At 37.7% G+C, this 20,150-nt stretch overlaps 1 protein-coding gene across 1 annotated transcript in view; it reads left to right on the top strand.

Annotated features, from left to right (window-relative positions):
- Positions 1–20,150, top strand: part of NEK10 (NIMA related kinase 10) — a gene marked incomplete at its 3' end in the record, with an annotated part of 277,172 nt that overhangs the window by 89,275 nt on the left and 167,747 nt on the right. The window contains exon 23 of the mRNA XM_082664201.1: positions 1,600–1,675. Coding sequence (XP_082520327.1) covers positions 1,600–1,675 — 76 coding nt within the window. The remainder of the gene's footprint in view (positions 1–1,599; positions 1,676–20,150) is intronic.

The raw sequence follows: 20,150 nt of genomic DNA, 5'->3' as shown, positions 1-20,150 counted from the left end.
CTCTTTGAGCCTCAGTTTCTTCATATATAAAATGGGTGGTTGTGAAGATTAAATAGCGATATACATCAGTTGATTATCACTATGCTATACTACACTTGCATATGTTAACTTATTCAGATTTTAATATTATAGCGCTACTATCTATATTATTACAATCACTATTTTACAGATAAGAAAACTATTGCAAAGAGAGATTAAATAACTTGCCCAGGGTTACTCAGGTAGCACATAATGAAGCCAGGATTTGAACTGAGCCTGTTTGGTTCCAGAGTCCTTGCCTTTAAGCACTAACAGGCACTAACTATAATAATTCCTATTGCACTGTGAGTATTAAAACAGACAATATATGTAAGCAGCTAAATTTGTGCTAGTTCAAGGTTGTTGTTTTGTAAATGGATATTATTATTAATAACATGAATTAATATTACTTTGAAGTCAAAGGTAGTCCAGAATATTTTCAACCTGTCAAAGACACTTTAGAATAGATAATCAAATACTTTTTATTAAAATTCATTACTGTGAAATTCCATACATATTTAGTACACTTAAAAAGTGATATTGTGAACATCAAACTATTAGGAATAGCAACTTGAATTTTTGCCCTGGTTCAACACTGTCTTTTTGTTTAATTCTAGTAATTAAACCTCTTGAAATGTTTGTAAATCCATACAATGATAATAGGAATAATATCTGTTTCTACCACTTTGATCTAAGTTATTGAGTGGCTTAAAAAATAGAAGTATGTGAAGGTGCTTTGAAAAATATAGCTAATGCTAATATTAAATATAAATATTTAGTGTTCTAGTTTAAAAATTAGAATCCATTGTATTAATATAATTATATTATTATATAAGTATTTTGAGATGATTGTGAACATTATTATTTACTATGACTTTGTACAAATAGATACCATCCATTTCAGGTTTTCAGACCTTCATGGTGATTATTTAGGCTTACCATATTTGTTTATTTTTTTAGCCGGATGAGGTGATGACTGCCATATGCCAAAACATTAGATTCATTTTATTTATTTGAAAATTATAAAGGGTAATCTAAAAAAGTAGAATCACGGGGCTTCCCTGGTGGCGCAGTGGTTGAGAGTCCACCTGCCGATGCAGGGGACACGGGTTCATTCCCTGGTCCGGGAAGATCCCACATGCCGCGGAGCGGCTGGGCCCGTGAGCCATGGCCGCTGGGCCTGCGCGTCCGGAGCCTGTGCTCCGCAACGGGAGAGGCCACAACAGTGAAAGGCCCGCGTACAGAAAAAAAAAAAAAAGTAGAATCACAAGTTCAATAAGTACTTTGTCCTATCTTCCAGTCAGAAAGACTCTTTTAATATTTTTTAATGAAACCTCATTATGTCAATATATATAGCATAATGACCTAATGTATGTACACCATTAATGAAGGCTGGGAGTGGTTCAGAAGATTGGCGCATGGGGCATTTTGACAGGGAAAACAAGAAAAGCTTTCTCTTGTGAATTGTAATAGCTTTTTTCTTTGTTTTGTTTTGTTTTGTTTTTGCAGAATGTTAAAAGCTAAGGAACAATGCTAATTCTGGGAAAATATAATCAAATTGTTTTGTTTCTTGAATTGTAGCTGACTTTGGCCTGGCAAAGCAAAAACAAGAAAGCAGCAAACTTACATCTGTTGTAGGAACAATTCTGTATTCCTGGTAAGGACAATTATTTTATGGCTCTCTAACACCTTTTTTTAACTGGTTTGGGCTTTCATTTCTTTTCTTGGCTTGCAAAGGAAAGATATTTACATATTTAATAAGTTTTCCTCAATTACCCAGGTAATACACATGTATAGAATCGTACCATTATGTGTTTAAAATAACAAACTATCTTTCCTTTAAGGTAACTCTGCCCCTCAATTACTTGTAATTGAAGTGATCTTTAGCACACAGTAGGTGTACAGAGTTGTTGAATGAATCTGTGAATGAATTAGTAGACTTGTTACGCAATATGACACTTGGAACATTTTATTGCATCTATTTTATATATGATTCTTTTACTCTCTTTCCATCTATAGACATTCAAGGTCAAGGAAAGGGTTTTTATGTCCTAATACCTGTCCCAGCATCTGGCAAATAATAGGTGCTGAATAAATTTTATTATGTGAATGAATAAATGATGATATATATACTTACACATATATTTACAAAGTTGGTGCTTCTTGGGTAAATGAGCATTATTTTGATGAATTGAGACTTTTTTAGCATGCTTTTTAGGGTTCCTTTGCAATCCATTAATTATCATGAAGTGAGAATCTTCTTTTGCTGATCACATATCATTTGTCTGAATCTGTTGAAATTAGCAAACAGATATGGTAGTCCGTAGATGCAGCAGATTTCAGGGAAATATTCTGAAATTTCATTTGTCGGGTCAAGCAATCAAGACGCTTCCATCTTCTTTTTTTAATCTGGTCTATTATGCAGCAGAGTCCTGGGGGTAGGATTCAGAATGAATCTTCTCCAAGGAGGGTGGAATTTGGAAATAACAGCCCCAGTTTACAAAGTGCTTTCATACAAGAATGTGCAACATAGTGTTTTTAAGGGGTGAATTTATTTTGCTAGAAATTTCTTACATCTTTGTTTTTGAAACTAGCTTCATGGGAAGATGTAGAGATTGGTGGCCAGGCTAATATTGTACCTTGAAAACTGATAGTTTATCTGGGCACTTAATCTCTTAATAATAAGGATATGACTCACCCATTACTTGTTGCTGGAATAATAGTTTTCATTTGTTCTACTTTGTATTCTTTTTCAAAAATAATAAAAGCTTAATCATAAAAGTGTTAAATAATCATATATTCCTGAACAGATTTGATTGTCAATCAAAATTACAGAACAAATAAAATACAAACTAAAAATAAGCACATTTATTCCCAAGACTGTGAATTCAGTTTAGAATTGCTATTATGATAATTTTGTGTGTGTGTTGAGGTGGGGGGCAGGAAATCTATAGAGTATGTAAGAAGAAATCTAAAACATGACAACTATTTTGTTTTATTAGCCCAAAGATGGATTCATATTTTCTTTTAATTTTTAAATTAACTACAGAGTTAGGAAAGCTGAACCTCCTAATACAGTTAAGGTATTATTTCACTTAGGAATATCAAAAATGTATGACCATTCATCTTTCTATCAAGCTCTTTGTTCTTTTAAATTGCTTTAAAATATTTATTTCTACTCCCTTATCCCACCTTTCCTCTCTCCTGGTTGTTAGAAATGCCCCTTGTATTTTATAATACAAGGTTTTACAATAAACTTAGGCTCACAAACCAGAGTTAAAAGAACTCTGTTCTAAATTACATTCCATTACTTTCTTACTTTGGGATTTTCCAAAAGACAAGAATCCAAGTGAAATAGTTTATTTAGTAGGTGGTTCCATGAAATAGTGGTGGGGGGTCGGGGCGGGGGAGGAAATGAGACAGAGAAGGGAAAGCAGCCAGTACAGGAAACATTAATAATCAGATCCAGGCTTCCCTGGTGGCGCAGTGGTTGAGAATCCGCCTGCCAATGCAGGGGACACAGGTTCGATCCCTGGTCCTGGAAGATCCCACATGCCACGGAGCAACTAAGCCCATGCACCACAACTACTGAGCCTGTGCTCTAGACCCCGTGAGCCACAACTACTGAGCCTGCATGCTGCAACTACTGAAGTCTGCGTGCCTAGAGCCTGGTGCTCCACAGTAAGAGACCAACACAATGAGAAGCCTTCGCACCACAACTAAGAGTAACCCCCACTCACCTCAACTATAGAAAGCCCACACGCAGCAATGAAGACCCAACACAGCCATAAATAAATAAATTTATTTTTAAAAAATCAGATCCATAGATTATTATCTGGGATACATTGTACGAGATGTTTCAGAGTTGTCCTATATGCCAAATTAAAGGTAGGGGTTTTGGGGTTTTTTTCTTTTCTCAGCCACAAGTGACGAAGGGCTACTCCATGGGTGACCTTCAGTCACTCCTGGCCTCCTGGGGTGGCTGGGAGGAAGCCCCCAGGCAGAGAGTCATGGGACCTTGTTCACTGCATGATGTCAAGGACATGCACTGGAAATGTCAGCTGTATAATCTCTCAAATTCTAATTATTCCAAATTTAAGATGTTTCCTAATATATTGTTTGACATGTCCAATTACTTTTGAATATTTTTATATCCTTCCCTTTGGGTTTTCTCTGAGTTTGTGAATTGAACAAAAGTAAAACAAATATCTTTCACAGTCTCTACCCTGAGTCTCATACCTTCATGCCTTTTCTTGAATTGTCCCTTCATCTATTTCCAGGGTATTTCTCTCCACATTCTGTAATCTTTGTGTAATTCTTATGAGCTCCTCTGAGCCAATTCATGTGGACCTGGGATGCCTGCCCCAGCTCTCCACGTTCCCCAGAGTTTGATGTTCCCATATCATTTTGCTCTTTGCTTTTGCCTTTGCTTCCTCAGGTATTAACTTATTTAATAGCAGAAAGTTCTTTATCAACTTTTGCAGGAAGTGCCTGGGAGCATTCTCTTTTTTTTAATATTTGTTATTTATTTATTTGGTTGCACTGGGTCTTAGTTGCAACCGGTGGGCTCCTTGGTTGTGGCTTGTGGGCTCCTTAGTTGCAGCCAGCAGTCTCCTTAGTTGCAGCTGGCAGGCTCCTTAGTTGCAGCACATGGGCTCCTTAGTTGTGGCAGGTGGGATCCTCCTGGTGGATACCTCCACCCAGACTTCACTATTCTTAGCTGCTCCCTGCATGTTCCCTGTGGCCACAGGGCTTTTGCACATGCTGCTCTCTCTGCCTGGAATACTGCTTTTCCCACTTGTCATCTGGTTAACTCTTCTCACCCTTCACCTCTCAGCTAGAATGTAGCCTCCTCAGGCAAACCCCCCAAAACAGGGCAGGATGCCCCTGGCCTACACACACCATGCACTTGTCCTTCACAAGGTGGAATTTTATATTTATTTTGTGATAGGCCACTATCCCCAGCACTGAGCCCGAGTGTGGTTTATAGGCTCACGAGAAATATTTACTATATGAGTGATCCAGTACTTGTATGACTATGAACAGTACCCGAAATAATGGTAATAAAATAAAGGAAATTTCTCCCTCACACTGTAACAAACCTTCCACCCCGTCAGCTGCCCCTTCAGCTGTGCCTTCAGATTTCCAATGTGCGCCCACCGGGTGCTCCTCCTCCAGAGCTGCAGCTCACCTCCTTTCTTCCTTCTGCTCTCTGTTAAATGTTCCCTTCTGTAGAGAGGTTTTCCTGATCATCTGCCCCAAATAGCAACCTCCTTCAGACTCCATCCCTTTATTTTTTCATAGCATTTGTCTCTCTCTGGCATTATGTTGTATTTTGATTAGTGTATCATGTGTCTCCCACTAAAACACAGACTCCACAACAGTAGAGCTGTTAACTGTTTTGTTCACTGTTGTTTCCCTGCTCCTCTAGGAGCAGACTGACAGAATACTAATAAATATTTTGAATTATTAAAGTGAAAATAAGTTATTCTGGTTTTGTCTTAAAATGTCTTTTTTGAACTTTATTGAAGAGTAATTGGGAAAAATTGACAAATATAATTGTATATATTTAGAGTGTATAACACGATTTGATATACATTTGTGAAATGATTACCAAGATCAGTATAATTAACAAATCCATCACCTCACATAATTAACGCTTTTTTGTTGTTGTTCTGAGAATACTAAGATTTACTCTCGGGACTTTTAAGTACACAGTAGCATGTTATTAACTATAGTCACCATGCCATACATTAGATCTTCAGAACTCATTCTTCTCATAACTGAAAATTTGTACCATTTGATCTATATCACCCCATTTCTCCCTCCCCCCAGCCGGTGGCAACTACCATTCTACTCTCTCTGTTTATACGAAATCAACTTTTTTTTTTTACTTTGTCTGGCTTATTTCAACTAGAATAATGTCCTCTAGGTTCAACCATGGTGTTGCAAATTACAAGATTTCCTTCTTTTTAATGGTTGAAAAATATAAATATTCCATTGTACATAATGTGTACCACATTCTGTGCTTTAATGTGATTAAAAATCCATGTGCATTTTTATCAAGCTCTAAGGCACTAACATATTTTTTAATTGAAGTATAGTTGATTTCCAATATTGTTAGTTTCAGGTGTGCAGCAAAGTGATTCATATTTTTTTAGATTATAATCCATTATACGTTATTACAAGATCATTGGTATAATTCTCTGTGCAGTACAGCATATCCTTGTTGATTATCTATTTTATATACAGTAGTTTGTTAATGCAGTACCCCCACTTCCTCACTTCCTCTCCTCTTTGGTAACCATAAGTTTGTTTTCTATGTCTGTTGAGTCTGTTTTTCTGTTTTGCTATCCACTTATTTGTATTAGTTTTTAGATTCCACATATAAATGATATCATACATGACATGTCTTTCTCTAACTTATTTCACTAAGCATAATAATCTCTAGCTTCATCCACGTTGCTGCAAATGACAGAATTTTATTCTTTTTTTATGGCTTAGTAGAATTCTGTTGTATATATATATATAGATAGATATATAGATATATATGTATATATATATCTCTATATATATATATACACCACATCTTCCTTTTTTATTTAAAAAGTTATTGATGTAATATTGGTTTATAACATAAGTATCATGTGTAAAACATTATATTTCCTTTTTTTTTTTTATTGCGGTACATGGGCCTCTCACTGTCGTGGCCTCTCCCATTGCGGAGCACAGGCTCCAGATGCGCAGGCTCAGCTGCCATGGCTCACGGGCCTAGCCGCTCTGCGGCATGTGGGATCTTCCCGGACCAGGGCACGAACTCGTGTCCCCTGCATTGGCAGGTGGACTCTCAACCACTGCGCCACCAGGAAAGCCCCATTATATTTCTTTTTCAGTATACAGTGCAGTGTGTTCACCACCAAAAGTTTAGTTTCTATCTGTCACCATACAACTGACCCACTTTGCCCATTTCACACCCCCCTCCCACCCCTTCCCATCTGGTAATCACTACTCTGTTCTCAGTATCTCCAGGTTTGTTTGTTTTGGTTATTTATTTTGTTTTGTTTTCTTGGTTTTTTTTATATTCCATATGTGAGTGAAATCATACTGTATTTGTCTTTCTCCATCTGACTTACTTAATTTAGCATAAGATGTTCAAGGTCCATCCATGTTGTTGCAAATGGCAAGATTGCGTTGTTTTATGGCTGAGTAGTATTTCATTGTATATATATATATATATATATATATATATATATATATATATATATACACCACATCTTCTCTATCCATCATCTGTTGATGGGCACTTAGGTTGTTTCCATATCTTGGATACTGTAAATCATGAACATAGAGGTGAATATAAATTTTCACATTACTGTTTTCATATTCTTTGAATAAATACCCAGAAGTGGAATACCTGGATCATATGGTAGTTCTATTAATTTTTTGAGGAATCTTCCTACTGTTTTCCATAACGGCTGCAGCAATTTAAAATTCTCTAATTTTATTAATTATACCAGCTACATACTTTCTCTCATAATTCTTTTTTTTCTTTTTTCTTTTTTTTTTTTTTTTTTTTGTGGTACGCAGGCCTCTCACTGTTGTGGCCTCTCCCGTTGCGGAGCACAGGCTCCGGATGCACAGGTTCAGCAGCCATGGCTCACGGGCCCAGCTGCTCTGAGGCATGTGGGTTCTTCCTGGACTGGGGCACAAACCCACGTCCCCTGCATCGGCAGGTGGACTGTCAACCACTGCGCCACCAGGGAAGCCCTCATAATTCTTTTTTTAAAGTGAAGTCTAGTTGATTTACAATGTTGTGCCAATTTCTGCTGTATAACAAAGTGACTCAGTTATAGAAATATATGCAGTTTTTTAATATTCTTTTCCATTATGGTTTATCCTAGGAGATTGGATATAGTTTCCTGTGCTGTACAGTAGGACCATATTGTTTATCCATTCTATATATAATAGTTTGCATCTACCAATCCCAAACTCCTAGTCCACGCCTCTCCCTCCCACCCAACCCTTGGAAGCCACAAATCTGTTCTCTATCTCTATGAATTCCTGCTTTGTAGGTAGGTTCATTTGTGCCATATTTTAGATTCCACATGTAAGTGATATCATATGGTATTTGTCTTTCTCTTTCTAACTTACTTCACTTAGTATGATAAACTCTAGTCGCATCCATGTTGCTGCAAATGGCAGTATTTTGTTCTTTTTAATGGCTGAGTAATATTCCATTGTATATGTGTACCACATCTTCTTTATCCATTCATCTGTCAATGGACATTTAGGTTGTTTCCATGTTTTGGCTGTTGTGAATAGTGCTGCCATGAACACAGGGGTGTATGTATCTTTTTGAATTATAGTTTTGTCCGGGTATATGCCCAGGACTGGGATTGCTGGATCATATGGTAATTGTATTTTTAGTTTTCTGAGACAGCTCCATACTGTTCTCCATAGTGGCTGCACCAATTTACATTCCCACCAACAGTGTAGGAGGGTTCCCCTTTCTCCACACCCTCTCCAGCATTTACTGTTTGGAGACTTTTTTGATGATAGCCATTCTGACCAGTGTGAGGTGATACCTCACTGTAGTTCTGATTTGCATTTCTCTAATAATTAGTGGTATTGAGCATCCTTTCATGTGCCTACTGGCCATCTGTATGTCTTCTTTAGAGAAATGTCGATTAAGGTCTTCTACACATTATTTCATTGGGTTGTTTGTTTTTTTGTTGTTGAGTTGTATGAGCTGATTGTATATTTTGGAGATTAAGCCCTTCTCAGTCGCATCATTTGCAAATATTTTCTCCCATTCTGTAGGTTTCTTCATTTTTCTTTTTTATGGTTTCCTTTGCTGTGCAAAACCTTGTAAGTTTGACTAGGTCCCATTTATTTATTTTTGGTTTTATTTCTATTGTCTTGGGAGACTGACCTAAGAAAACACTGCTGTAACTTATGTCAGAGAACGTTTTGCCTGTGCTCTCTTCTAGAAGTTTTATGGTATTATGTCTTATGTTTGAGTCACTAAGCCATTTTAAGTTTACTTTTGTGCATGGTGTGAGAGTGTATTCTAAATTCATTGATTTACATGCAGCTAACTTTCCCAGCACTACTTGCTGAAGAACTTCTTCCCATTTTATATTCTTGCCTCCTTTGTCAAAGATTAATTGACCATGTGGATTTATTTCTGGGCTCTCTATTCTGTTCCATTGATCCTTATGTCTATTTTTGTACCAATACCACACTGTTTTGATTACTGTAGTTTTGTAGTATTGTCTGAAGTCTGGGAGAGTTATGCCTCCTGCTTTGTTTTTTTTCCTCAGCATTGCTTTGGCAATTCTGGATCTTTTATGGTTCCATATAAATTTTTGGATTATTTGTTCTAGTTCTGTGAAAAGTATCATGGGTAATTTGATAAGGATCATATAAAATCTGCAGAATGCTTTGGGTAGTCTTGTTCCTGATCTTAGTGGAAATGCTTTCAGTTTTCCACCATTGAGGACAATGTTGGCTGTGGGTTTGTCATATATGTCCTTTATTATGTTGAGGAAAGTTCCCTCTGTGCCTACTTTCTGCAGAGTTTTGATCATAAATGGGTGTTGAACTTTGTCGAAAGCTTTCTCTGCATCTATTGAGATGATCATATGGTTTTTCTCCTTCAATTTGTTAATATGGTGTATCACGTTGATTGATTTGCATATATTGAAGAATCCTTGCATTCCTGGAGTAAACCCCACTTGATCATGGTGTATGATCCATTTAATGTGCTGTTGGATTCTGTTTGCTAGTATTTTGTTGAGCATTTTTGCATCTATGTTCATCAGTGATATTGGCCTGTAGTTTTCTTTCTTTGTGACATCCTTGTCTGGTTTTGGTATCAGGGTGATGGTGACCTTGTAGAATGAGTTTGGGAGTGTTCCTCCCTCTGCTATATTTTGGAAGAGTTTGAGAAGGATAGGTGTTAGCTCTTCTCTAACTGTTTGATAGAATTCGCCTGTGAAACCATCTGGTCCTGGGCTTTTGTTTGTTGGAAGATTTTTAATCACAGTTTCAATTTCAGTGCTTGTGATTGGTCTGTTCATATTTTCTATTTCTTCCTGATTCAGTCTTGGCAGGCTGTGCCTTTCTAAGAATTTGTCCATTTCTTCCAGGTTGTGCATTTTATTGGCAGAGAGTTGCTTGTAGTTATCTCTCATGATCTTTTCTCAGTTGTTACTTCCCCTTTTTCATTTCTAATTCTATTGATTTGAGTCTTCTCCTTTTTTTTTTTTGATGAGTCTGGCTAATGGTTTATAAATTTTGTTTATCTTCTCAAAGAACCAGCTTTTAGTTTTATTGATCTTTGCTATCGTTTCCTTCATCTCTTTTTCATTTATTTCTGATCTGATTTTTATGATTTCTTTCCTTCTGCTAGCTTTGGGGTTTTTTTGTTCTTCTTTCTCTAATTGCTTTAGGTGCAAGGTTATGTTGTTTATTCGAGATGTTTCCTGTTTCTTAAGGTAGGATTTTATTGCTATAAACTTCCCTCTTAGAACTGCTTTTGCTGCATCCCATAGATTTTGAGTCGTTGTGTCTCCATTGTCATTTGTTTCTAGGTATTTTTGATTTCCTCTTTGATTTCTTCAGTGATCACTTCATTGTTAAGTAGTGTATTGTTTAGCCTCCATGTGTTTGTATTTTGTACAGATCTTTTCCTGTAATTGATATCTAGTCTCATAGCGTTGTGGTCAGAAAAGATACTTGATACAATTTCAATTTTCTTAAGTTTACCAAGGGTTGATTTGTGACCCAAGATATGATCTATCTTGGAGAATGTTCCATGAGCACTTGAGAAAAATGTGTATTCTGTTGTTTTTGGATGGAATGTCCTATAAATATCAATTAAGTCCATCTTGTTTAATGTATCTTTTAAAGCTTGGTTTTCCTTATTTATTTTCATTTTGGATGATCTGTCAATGGGTGAAAGTGGGGTGTTAAAGTCCCCTACTATGAATGTGTTACTGTCTATTTCCCCTTTTATGGCTGTTAGTGTTTGCCTTATGTATTGAGGTGCTCCTATGTTGGGTGCATAAATATTTACTATTGTTATATCTTCTTCTTGGATCGATCCCTTGATCATTATGTAGTGTCCTTCTTTGTCTCTTCTAATAGTCTTTATTTTAAACTCTATTTTGTCTGATATGAGAATTGCTACTCCAGCTTTCTTTTGGTTTCATTTTCATGAAATACCTTTTTTCATCCCCTTACTTTCAGTCTATATGTGTCTCTAGGTCTGAAGTGGGTCTCTTGTAGACAGCAAATATATGGGTCTTGTTTTTGTATCCATTCAGCCAATCTGTGTCTTTTGGTGGGAGCATTTAGTCCATTTACATTTAAGGTAATTATCAATATGTATGTTCCTATTCCCATTTTCTTAATTGTTTTGGGTTTGTTGTTGTAGGTCTTTTCCTTCTCTTGTGTTTCTTACCTAGAGAAGTTACTTTAGCAATTGTTGAAAAGCTGGTTTGGTGGTGCTGAACTCTCTCAGCTTTTGCTTGTCGGTAAAGGTTTTAATTTCTCCATCAAATCTGAATGAGATCCTTGCTGGGTAGAGTAATCTTGGTTGCAGGTTTTTCTCCTTCATCACTTTAAATATGTCCTGCCAGTCCCTTCTGGCTTGCAGAGTTTCTGCTGAAAGATCAGCTGTTAACCTTATGGGGATTCCCTTGTGTGTTATTTGTTGTTTTTCCCTTGCTGCTTTTAATATGTTTTCTTTGTATTTAATTTTTGACAGTTTGATTAATATGTGTCTTGGCATATTTCTCCTTGGATTTATCCTGTATGGGACTCTCTGTGCTTCCTGGACTTGAAAACTATTTCCTTCCCATATTAGGGAAGTTTTCAACTATAATCTCTTCAAATATTTTCTCAGTCCCTTTCTTTTTCTCTTCATCTTCTGGAACCCCTATAATTCGAATGTTGGTGCATTTAATGTTGTCCCAGAGGTCTCTGAGACTGTCCTCAGTTCTTTTCATTCTTTTTTCTTTATTCTGCTCTGCAGTAGTTATTTCCACTATTTTATCTTCCAGGTCACTTATCCGTTCTTCTGCCTCAGTTATTCTGCTATTGATCCCATCTGGAGTATTTTTCATTTCATTTATTGTGTTGTTCATCATTGTTTGTTTCATCTTTAGTTCTTCTAGGTCTTTTTTAAATGTTTCTTGCATTTTGTCTATTCTATTTCCAAGATTTTGGATCATCTTTACTATCATTATTCTGAATTCTTTTTCAGGTAGACTGCCTATTTCCTCTTCATTTGTTAGGTCTGGTGGGTTTTTATCTTGCTCCTTCATCTGCTGTGTGTGTTTCTGTCTTCTAATTTTGCTTATCTTACTGTGTTTGGGGTCTCCTTTTTGCAGGCTGCAGGTTCGTAGTTCCCATTGTTTTTGGTGTCTGTCCCCAGTGGCTAAGGTTGCTTCAGTGGGTTGTGTAGGCTTCCTGGTGGAGGGGTCTAGTGCCTGTGTTCTGGTGGATGAGGCTGGATCTTGTCTTTCTGGTGGGCAGGTCCACGTCTTGTGGTGTGTTTTGGGGTGTCTGTGGACTTATTATGATTTGGGGCAGCCTCTCTGCTAATGGGTGGGGTTGTGTTCCTGTCTTGCTAGTTGTTTGGCATAGGACGTCCAGCACTGTAGCTTGCTGGTCGTTGAGTGAAGCTGGGTGCTGGTGTTGATATGGAGATCTCTGGGAGATTTTCGCCGTTTGATATTATGTGCAGCTGGGAGGCCTCTTGTGGACCAGTGTCCTGAAGTTGGCTCTCCCACCTCAGAGGCACAGCACTAACTCCTGGCTGCAGCACCAAGAGCCTTTCATCCACACAGCTCAGAAGAAAAGGGAGAAAAAGTAGAAAGAAAGAATTAGTAGAAGTAGAAAGAAAGGAGGGAGGGAGGGATGGAGGGAGCAAGGAAGGAAGGAGGGAAGGAAGGAAAAAAAGAAAGAAAGAAGATAAAGTAAAATAAAATAAAGTAAGACAAAATATAATAAAGTTATTAAAATAAAAAAATAATTATTAAGAGGAAAAAAACTCAAAAAACAAAAAAACAGATGGGTAGAACCCTGGAACAAATGGTGGAAGCAAAGGTATACAGACAAAATCTCACACAGAAGCATACACATACACACTCACAAAAAGAGGAAAAGAGGAAAAAATCATAAATCTTGCTCTCAAAGTCCACCTCCTCAATTTGGGATGATTCGTTGTCTAAAGGAGGGAAGGAAGGAAAGAAAGAATGAAGATAAAGTAAAATAAAATACGGTTATTAAAATAAAAAGTAATTATTAAGAAAAAGAAAAGACAGACGGATAGAACCCTCGGACAAATGGTGGAGGCAAAGGTATACAGACAAAATCTCACACAGAAGCATACACATACACACAAAAAAAGGAAAAGGGGAAAGAATAATAAATCTTGCTCTCAAAGTCCACCTCCTTAATTTGGGATGATTCGTTGTCTATTCATGTATTCCACAGATGCAGGGTACATCAAGTTGATTGTGGATCTTTAATCTGCTGCTTCTGCGGCTGCTGGGAGAGATTTCCCTTTCTCTTCTTTGTTCTCACATCTCACAGGGGCTCAGCTTTGGATTTGGCCCCGCCTGTGCGTGTAGGTCGCCGGAGGGCGTCTGTTCTTTGCTCACACAGGACGGGGTTAAAGGAGCCGCTGATTCGGAGGCTCTGGCTCACTCAGGCTGGGGGTAGAGAGGGTCACGGAGTGCAGGGCGAGCCTGCGGCGGCAGAGGCTGGCGTACCGTTGCACCAGCCTGTGGCGCGCTGTGCGTTCTCCCGGGGGAGTTGTCCCTGGATCCCGGGACTCTGGCAGTGGCGGGCTGCACAGGCTCCCCAGAAGGGGGTTGTGGATAGTGACCTGTGTTCACACACAGGCTTCTTGGTGGCGGCAGCAGCAGCCTTAGCATCTCATGTCTGTCTCTGGGGTCCGCGCTTTTAGCCGCGGCTCGCGCCCGTCTCTGGAGCTCTTTTAAGCAGCGTTCTTAATCCCGTCTCCTCACGCACCAGGAAATAAAGAGGGAAGAAAAAGTCTCTTGCCTCTTCAGCAGGTCCAGACTTTTCCCCAGACTCCCTCCCGGCCAGCCGTGGTGCACTAACCCACTGCAGGCTGTGTTCACGCCACCAACCCCAGTCCTCTCCCTGGGATCTGACCGAAGCCCGAGCCTCAGCTCACAGCCCCGCCCGCCCCGGCGGGTGAGCAGACAAGCCTCTTGGGCTGGTGAGTGCCGGTCGACACCGATCCTCTGTGCGGGAATCTCTCTGCTTTGCCCTCCGCACACCTGTTGCTGTGCTCTCCTCCATGGCTGCGAAGCTCCCCCACTCTGCCACCCGCAGTCTCTGCCCGCGAAGGGGCTTCCTAGTGTGTGGACACTTTTCCTCCTTCACAGCTCCCTCCCGCTGGTGCAGAACCCGTCCCTATCCTTTTGTCTCGTTTATTCTTTTTTCTTTTGCCCTACCCAGGTACGTGGGGGGTTTCTTGCCTTTTGGGAGGTCTGAGGTCTTCTGCCAGCGTTCAGTAGGTGTTCTGTTGGAGTTGTTCCACGTGTAGACCTTGGCGCAATTTTAAAAGGTGTTTTTTTTAAAAATTCCCTTTCTAATTCATTGTTAGTGTAAAGAAATGCAACCAATTTCTGAATGTTACTCTTGTGTCCTGCTACTTTGCTGAATTCATTTATTAGATCTAGTAGTTTTTGTATGGAGTCCTTAGGGTTTTCTATATATAGTATCCTGTCATCTGCATATAGTGACAACTTTACCTCTTCCCTTCCAATTTGGATACCTTTTATTTCTTTTTCTTGTATGATTGCTGTGACCAGGACTTCCAATACTATGTTGGATAGAAGTAGTGAGAGTGGGCATCCTTGTCTTGTTCCAGATTTTAGAAGGAAGGCTTTCAGCTTTTCACCATTAAGTATTATATTGGCTGTGGGTTTGTCATAAATAGCTTTTACTATGTTGAGATATGTCCCCTGTATACCCACTTTGGTAAGTGTTTTTGTCATAAATGGATGTTGAATTTTGTCAAATACTTTTTCTGCATCTATTGAGATAATCATGTGGTTTTTTCCTTTTCTTTTGTTAATGTGGTGTATTACACTGATTGATTTGCATACATTGAACCATCCTTGTGAACTTGGGATGAATCCCACTTGGGCATGGTGTATGATCTTCTTTATGTGTTGTTGGATTCAGTTTGCTAATATCTTATTGAGAATTTTTGCATCTATATTCATCAAAGATGTTGGCCTGTAATTTTCTTTCTTGGTGGTGTCTTTGTTTGGTTTTGGTATCAGGGTGATGGTGGATTCATAGAATGTGTTTGGGAGTGTTCCCTCCTCTTCAATCTTTCTCAAGATTTTGAGAAGAATTGGTGTAAGTTCTTCTTTGTATGTTTGGAAGAATTCACCTGTGAAGCCATCTGGTCCTGAAGTTTTGTTTTGTAGGGAGTTTTTAAATTACAGATTCTTTTTCACTTCTAGTGATTGGTCTGTTCAAATTATCTGTTTCTCCTTGATTCAGTTTTGGTGGGCTATGTTTTTAGAAATTTGTCCATTTCTTCTAGGTTGTCAAATTTGTTGGCATATAGTTGTTCATAGCAATCTCTTAGGGTTTTTTGCATTTCTGTGGTATCAATTGAGATTTCTCCTTTTTCCCTTCTTTTTTTGTTTATTTGGGTTCTCTCTCTTTTCTTCTCGGTGAGTGTGGCCAGAGGTTTGTCAATTTTGTTTACCATTTCAAATAACCAGCTCTTGGTTTTATTGATCTTCTCTATTTTTTAAACTCTATTTTATTTATTTTCTCCCTGATCTTTATTATTTCCTTCCTAATACTGACTTTTTGTTGTTGTTGTTCCTTTTCTAATTCTTTTAGGTGGTAGGTTAGGTTTTTTATTTGAGATTTTTCTTGTTTTTAAGGAAAGTCATATTGCTATGAACTTCCCTCTAAGAACTGCTTTTGCTGCATTCCGTAGATTTTGTGTGGTTGTGTTTTCATTGTCATTTGTCTCAAGGTATTTTTAAATTTCCTTTTTGATTTCCTTGTTGACTCATTGGTGTTTTAGAAGCATGTTGTTTAGTCTCCATGTAATCATTTTTTTCTCTCATTTCTTTTCCCATGGTAGATTTCTAGTTTCATGCCCTTGTACATACTGCAGCTTCTTTATCCAATCACTGTTGATGGACACTTGGATTGTTTCCATGTCTTCACTATTGTAAATAATGCTGCTATGAACATTGGGGTACATGTATTTTTTCAAATTAGTGTTCTCATTTTTTTCCAGATATATAACCAGATATGAAATTGCTGGATCATATGATAGTTCTATTTTCAGTTTTTTAAGGATCCTCCATACTGTCTTCACAGTGGCTGCACCAATTTACTCCCACCAATAGTATAGGAGGGCTCCTCTTTCTCCATACCCTCGCCAGCATTTATTATTGTAGACGTTTTGATGATGACCATTCAGACTGGGGTGAGGTGGTACCTCATGCAGCTTTGATTTTCATTTCTCTAATAATTAGCAGTGTTGAATGTCTTTTCATGGGCCTGTTAACTATCTGTATGTCTTCATTGGAAAACTGTCTATTTTAGACTTCTGCCCATTTTTGTTTGGGTTGTTTGTGTTTTGATATTGAGTTGTATGAGCTGTTTGTATATTTTGGTTATTAACCCTTTGTTGGTTGCATTATTTGCAAATATTTTCTCCCATTCTGTAGGTTGTCTTTTAACTTCATTGATGGTTTCCTAGCACCAACATATTTTTGAACCGTTCTGACTTTTGCCTCAATGAAGCCTCGAGTGAAAATGTTTTTAGTTTGAAACAGTTAGTACATACTTGGTGCTAGGGTCTGTTCTATTTTATTTTTTTCCCATTTATTTGCTGTATCTTTATATCTTCCATAGTTACTAGAACAGTGAATAATGAGTTCAAGTAAGATGTTATCATTTAAAAAAAATAAAATGTGGAATGGTTATAAATTACTGAGACAAGTATTCTTCTGTGACTGATATATTGGCCCTGAGGGAAATTGCTAAAGAGGAATTTTCAAGAATAAGAGCATAATTGGAAAAAGAATGTAATATTGACAGGCAGGTTGGTAGGGTCATTATTAAAAGCACAGGCTCTGGAATAATACTGGGTTTAAGTCCTGGGTCTGCTGTTGAGGGTTAAAAGTTATTGGACTTCTCTGTGCCTCAGTTTCCTCATCTGTAATCTGGGGATATTAATAGTGCCCACCTTCTAGGATTATTGTGAGATTAAAAGTGGTGATGCATGTTGAGTGCTTGTAACAGTGCCTGGCTGGCATATGGTAAGCACTCACTAGACAATAGTGATTGTTTGCTGTTAGTCTGAAATGTGAAAGGATAGTGCTCATTTGAATATATAGATTGTATTGTGCCTAATAATCAGATTAATTTCTTAATAGTCACAGTAGAGAAGAATTACTTATGCTGTGTATACATATAGCTCCTTCTCCCTCTCCATCTCTATATTTGCTCCCTGTGAGGCTGCCTTGGTACTAGTAGGGACTAGGATTTTTCTACCTGCCAGGCCCAAGCAGCTGAGGAGTGTGAAAGGGAAAAAAGTGCTAAGCATGCAAAGGCAGGGAATGAGAGGAACAGAGCTTTCCATAATCATGCCTTGATGGGTGGGATGTGAGAATACTTTCGCTTGTAATTGCTTCTGTTTATGGCTTCTCTGTCCAGTGGGGTAAGATTTACCTGAATAATAGCACCCTTCCCTGCACTCAATAACTGCCCCTCCCCCACCGAATTGTTTTATTACAGTATCTGCTTTGGAGGGAATTTTGAGTGAACAAAGGATTTAATTGCACAAATTGAACTCTAAATACATCTATTTAAAATTTATTTTTTATCAAAATATAGTTGATTTACAATGTTGTTGTTAGTTTCAGGTATACAGCAAAGTGATTCAGTTATATATACATATATTCTTTTTCAGATTTTTTTCCATATAGGTTATTAAAAAATATTGAGTATAGTTCCCTGTGTTATACAATAGGTCCTTATTGTTTACCTATTTTAGTGTGTATATGTTACTCCCAAATTCCTAATTTATCACTTCCCTGCTTTCCCCTTTGGTAACCATAAGTTTGTTTTCTATGTCTGTGAGTCTGTTTCTTTTTTGTAAATAAATTCATTTGTATCATTTTTTTAGATTCCACATATGAGTGCTATCATATGATACTTGTTTTTCTCTGTCTGACTTCATTAGTATGATAATCTCTATGTCCATCCATGTTGCTGCAAATGGCATTATTTCATTCTTTTTATGGCTGAGTAATATTGCATTATATCTATATCTTTATATATATCTATATATATTTATATATCACATCTTTATGCATTCCTCTGTTGATGGGCACTTTGGTTGCTTCCATGTCTTGGCTATTGTAAATAGTACTGCAATGAATATTGAGGTGCATGTATCTTTTTGAATTATGGTTTTCTCTTGGATATATGCCCAGAAGTAGGATTGCAGAATCATATGGTAGCTCTATGTTTAGTTTTTTAAGGAACCTCCATACTGTTCTCCATAGTGACTGCACCAATTTACATTCCCATCAACAGTGTAGGAGGGTTCTCTTTTCTCCACACCCTCTCCAGCATTTATTATTTGTAGACTTTTTCATCATGGCCATTCCAACTGGTGTGAAGTGATATCTCATGGTAGTTTTGATTTGCATTTCTCTAATAATTAGCAATATTGAGGATTTTTTCATGTGACTTTTGGCTATCCATATGTCTTCTTTGGAGAAATGTCTATCTAGATTCTGCCCATTTTTTGATCAAGCTGTGTGTTTTGTTGATATTGAGTTATATTAGCTCTTTATATATTTTGGATATTAAGCCCTTATCAGATGCATTGTTTACAAACATATTCTCCCATTCAGTAGGTTAACTTTTCAATTTGTTGATTATTTTCTTCACTGTGCTAAAGCTTTTAAGTTTAATTAGGTCCATTTGTTTATTTTTGCTATTGTTCCCTTGCCTGAGGTGACAGATCCAGAAAGATATTGCTGAGACTTATGTCAGAGAGGGCACTGGCTATGTTTTCTTCTAGGAGTTTTATGGTTTCTGGTCTTACATTTAGATCTTTAATCCATTTTCAGTTTACTTTTGTATATAGTGTGAGAAAATGTTCTAATTTTATTCTTTCACATGTAACTGTTTTCCCAACACCACTTATTGAAGAGCCTGTCTTTTCCCCATTGTATATTCTTGTCTCCTTTTTCATAGGTTAATTGGCCATATGTGCATTGTTTCATTTCTGGGCTCTCTATTCTGTTCCATCGGTCTATGTATCTGTTTTGTGCCAGTATCATAGTGGGTTTTTTGTTTTGTTTTTGTTTTTGTTTTTGCAGTACACGGGCCTCTCACTGTTGTGGCCTCTCCCGTTGTGGAGCACAGGCTCCGGACGCACAGGCTCAGTGGCCATGGCTCACGGGCCCAGCCGCTCCGCGGCATGTGAGATCCTCCCAGACTGGGGCACGAACCCATGTCCTCTGCATCAGCAGATGGACTGTCAACCACTGTGCCATCAGGGAAGCCCCATAGTGTTTTGATTACTGTAGCTTTGTAGTATAGTCTGAGGTCAGCAAGTGTGATACCTCCAGCTTTGTTCTTTTTTTTCAAGATTGCTTTGGCTCTTTGGGGTCTTTTGTGGTTCCATACAAATTTTAGCATTATTTGTTCTAGTTCTGTGAAAAATGTCATTGGTATTTTGATAGTTACTGCATTAAATCTGTAGATTGCCTTGAGTAGAATGAACATTTAAAATTTTTTAATCCTTCCAGTCCATGAACATGTGATATCTTTCCATTTATTTATTCAATTCCTTAATCAGTGTCTTATAGTTTTCAGAGTATGGGTCTTTCACCTCCTTGGTTAAGTTTATTTGTAGGTATTTTATTCTATTTGATGCGATTTTAAGTGACATTATTTGCTTGCTTTCTCTTTATGATAGTTCATTATTAGTGTTTAGAAAAGCAACAGATTTCTGTATATTAATCTTGTATCTTGCAACTTCAGTGAATTCATTTATTAGCTCTTATAGTTTTCTGGTGGAG

Source organism: Grampus griseus (assembly GCF_964374135.1).
Source record: "Grampus griseus genome assembly, chromosome: 10".
Taxonomy (NCBI): domain Eukaryota; kingdom Metazoa; phylum Chordata; class Mammalia; order Artiodactyla; family Delphinidae; genus Grampus; species Grampus griseus.
The sequence above is the reverse complement of the archived record's forward strand: the minus strand, read 5'-3'. Positions and strand labels throughout refer to the sequence as shown.